Genomic DNA, 2,395 nt, shown 5'->3' with positions numbered 1-2,395 from the left:
TCTTTTGATACTTGACATCATAGGTGGATATATACATTTAAGTGTATATATATAGGGTATTGCTTAGGTGAAAGCACCAATTTTGCTCTCACGCGTGGGAGCATTTTTTGTAGCCTTTGATTTTGAATGTGATAGCTTTGTTTTGTTTGCTTATAATAGGGTTGGTTGCATTGGATTTTTTTCTTTTGTGTATTTTAATTGAAAACTCACTTGCATCATATTATACAGTCCTTTTTTTATATCGATTAGTAGCTTTTTCATCTTTCATTTTTGTGGATTTCTTTCCTGAGCATGCTTTTAACTGAGTTTTTAAGGCTTCGCACCTAAACGACTTTTGGGGCTTCTTCTTTCCACTGAGCTTTTAATGTAATATTAATATGCATTTCATAAAAATCTTTATTTACCTATCTGATTTCAATATTATATACAACAGTAGCAGTGCTATAGGTAGGTAGTGTATGTATATTCTGCTATGACTATTCCAACAATTAAATAATATTCACCAAGTGTATGTTTTTTTTATTAAGTACAACCATGTGCTCATTGATCATATGAATTTTGATCTTTCCCTACACAGATAAATAAACTCCACACCTACAAAAGGAAAACTTGCTGAAAGTAAAAAAAAAAAATTAACAGATTGGCAGCCAACATATTAATTAGTTGACATTTCAATTTCTAGTTTGGAGTGAAGTTGAAAATGAACAATGTAGTAAGTAATCCATAAGAAAAAAACTTTGTTAGAACAATGTTTTTATCACTGCTGTTAAGTTAGTTTTTTCTGTTTTCAGTTATTTCGTTGTACACCTAGCTTTGTCAAGTGGTTACATATAGTCATGTATCACTTTGGATAAATGTAATCAAAATCTAAGGAATGTAATAGAGGGCAGATTAGAGAGAGAGAGAGAGAGGAAAGGACTGTAATACTCAAGTTGAAAACCAAGATTTTTGTTCTTGGAGTACTCATTTCGAGTTGGGATTTGTGTGGAGTTCTCTTGTGTGATCTGAACATTGGTGTTTGTACTTCTCTACTGATTAATGAAACAAAGTTGTTAAGGGGATCAGCTAGAAGTAGGTCATTACTGTTGAGGCCGAAACAGAATAAAATTTATTGCCTTTTATTTTTTCTTTCTGTTTTGATTCATAAGTTTAGTTCTCTTGTTTTTGCTTAATCTTTATAGTGTTCTGTTTTGTGTTGAGTTTAGTGTTGTGGATTTACAACAAAAAATTATTTGAGAGAATTAATTAGACTTCTCCAAATTTAGGTTCATACCCTAGGAAAATTTCTTACAAAATTTCAATAAGCAAAGGTGTCAAATGTTAGCAATAATATTAGCATATATTCGACTGCTTGATGAATACCAACCTAAAAGTTTTGCATGCTTTTTTTGTAATCTTTTGTTTGAAGCAACAACTGACCACAACACCATCACACCATTGTAGTCCCTCTACGCTCAATCTACATCATCTAAGGTGAGCACTTTCTCTCCCTCTCTCTACTGTCTTTACATCTCTGGAATTCTTTGATTTGAATGTTTGATTTTGAAAACTTAGGCTATTAAATTTAAAAGAAGCATTATTTATGAAGACATAGATTGTGTTAGTTAAAATTATGATTAGATGGATGAGAAGAATGTAGACATTAACGATTATGCTTCTTGGCCTGAGGCTATTGAATCACATTTTATTAGTCTTCTATATGAAGAAGCCAAAAAAGGATTACAAACAACAACATTGGACAAAAAAGGATGGCTGAAAATAGAAAATGACATATTAAATTCTTTTGGAAAGAGATATAAAATGCCTCAATTGAAATCCAAATTCAATCGGTTAAGAAAGGCACATCGTGAATTTTCTCATCTTTTGGAACAAACTGGTATGGGATGGGATCCTCAAACAAATACTGTTACAGCAAATGATGAAGTATGGGACACTTATCTAAAGGTACTATACTTATATTATAGTTGTATTGTTGATTACTTGATTATTCTAAATTCATGTTACATAGTAACGTTCTGTGTTTTTGGATTTTTGTAGAAATATCCAAATGCGAAAAGATTTCGAAAAAAATGATTGCAACATTATGAGATGCTTGGAGAAATATTTAAAATACAACAGCCACTGGTGGGATGAGTTATGCCCCCACTCAACTTCCGCCTTCTTCAATTGAAGAACGCCAACAAGAACATAATTTTGTTGGAACTGGAGCATATGTTGATGTTGGTTTTGAATTTGATGATGATAATTATGAAGAGGAGGAAGAAGTTACTGGTGTACGTCTTCGAGCTATTCTGCTCCACCAGATGCCCCAAAACCAAAAGAGAAAAAGAACAAAGGGGCCAATCCATCCATCGACCATGTGATGGAAGAACTTGCAAAAAGCATTTCTACTAAG

The 2,395-nt window shown here is 32.4% G+C and overlaps 1 protein-coding gene across 1 annotated transcript; it reads left to right on the top strand.

Annotated features, from left to right (window-relative positions):
* The first annotated feature begins 1,620 nt into the window (after nucleotides 1-1,620).
* Nucleotides 1,621-2,073, top strand: LOC133795691 (L10-interacting MYB domain-containing protein-like). Its single transcript, XM_062233149.1, has 2 exons — nucleotides 1,621-1,944; nucleotides 2,038-2,073. Exons 1-2 carry the CDS (start codon nucleotides 1,621-1,623, stop codon nucleotides 2,071-2,073), a joined length of 360 nt encoding a protein of 119 aa, XP_062089133.1.
* The last annotated feature ends 322 nt before the right edge of the window (nucleotides 2,074-2,395 follow it).

This window comes from Humulus lupulus, chromosome 8, assembly GCF_963169125.1.
Source record: "Humulus lupulus chromosome 8, drHumLupu1.1, whole genome shotgun sequence".
NCBI classification, from domain to species: domain Eukaryota; kingdom Viridiplantae; phylum Streptophyta; class Magnoliopsida; order Rosales; family Cannabaceae; genus Humulus; species Humulus lupulus.
The sequence above is the reverse complement of the archived record's forward strand: the minus strand, read 5'-3'. Positions and strand labels throughout refer to the sequence as shown.